The sequence below is a fragment of the Nothoprocta perdicaria genome, unplaced genomic scaffold, assembly GCF_003342845.1.
Source record: "Nothoprocta perdicaria isolate Ctin4 unplaced genomic scaffold, notPer1 scaffold_1325, whole genome shotgun sequence".
Classification (NCBI taxonomy): domain Eukaryota; kingdom Metazoa; phylum Chordata; class Aves; order Tinamiformes; family Tinamidae; genus Nothoprocta; species Nothoprocta perdicaria.
The window spans coordinates 1-1,038 of record NW_020454456.1 but is presented as its reverse complement, the minus strand read 5'-3'; the positions used below and the strand labels follow the sequence as shown (position 1 = coordinate 1,038).

General features: G+C 67.4%; 1 protein-coding gene across 1 annotated transcript in view; it reads left to right on the top strand.

Annotated features, from left to right (window-relative positions):
* The window catches only part of LOC112942770 (troponin T, slow skeletal muscle-like), a gene marked incomplete at both ends in the record, with an annotated part of 3,180 nt that extends 2,338 nt beyond the window's left edge, over positions 1 to 842 (top strand). Inside the window, one exon of the mRNA XM_026033763.1 lies at positions 732 to 842. Within this exon, the coding sequence (XP_025889548.1) occupies positions 732 to 842 (111 nt within the window). The remainder of the gene's footprint in view (positions 1 to 731) is intronic.
* Positions 843 to 1,038: the final 196 nt, after the last annotated feature.

Here is a 1,038-nt window from a genome sequence, read left to right as displayed (position 1 = left end):
GGCAGGCGCGGCTGGCGGTGACCGGGGGACATGGGCACACCGGGGACACAGGGGGGGCACGGGGGACACAGCGGGGGACATCGTGAGGACATGGGGGGCACCCTGGCACCGGCGGCAGAGCCTGGGGACACCAGGGACATCTTGGGGACCCTGGGGACACCAGAATCCCCTTGGGAAACCCTGGGGACACCAGGGAGCCCCCTGGACAGGGGGCCCTTGAGGACACTGGGGGACATCGGAGGTCCCTGGGGCCACCAGGGAGCCCTTGGAACATGGGGGAGCCCATGGGGACATTGAGGAGCTCTTGGGGACACTGAGGAGCCCTTGGGGACACGGAGGAGCCCGTGGGGACATGGAAGAGCCCTTGGGGACATTGAGGAACCCTTGGGGACATGGGGGAGCCCGTGGGGACATGGAGGAGCCCTTGGGGACATGGGGGAGCCCTTGGGGACATTGAGGAGCCCATGGGGACATTGAGGAGCCCGTGGGGACACTGAGGAGCCCGTGGGGACATGGAGGAGCCCTTGGGGACATGGAGGAGCCCGTGGGGACATGGAGGAGCCCTTGGGGACACTGAGGAGCCCGTGGGGACACGGAGGAGCTCTTGGGGACATGGAGGAGCCTGTGGGGACACTGAGGAGCCCGTGGGGACATGGAGGAGCCCGTGGGGACATTGAGGAGCCCGTGGGGACATGGCGGAGCCCCTGAGCAGCCGTGTCCCCCGCGCCCAGGAGGAGAAGCTCCGCAAGGAGGAGGAGGAGGCCAAGAAACGGGCCGAGGACGACGCCAAGAAGAAGAAGGTCCTGTCCAACATGCCCCATTTCGGGGGGTACCTGGCCAAGGTGGGGACCCCGCGGGGACACCGGGGGGCACTGGGGGGCACAGGGGGCACTAGGGACACTGTGGGGGCGCTGGGGACAGTCTCCACGTCCCTGTTGTCCCCATCGTCCCTGTGTCCTTCCATGTTGTCTCCGTTGTCCCCATGTCCCCCAATGTCCCCATGTTCTCCATTGTCCCCAACGTCCCCCATTGTCCCCC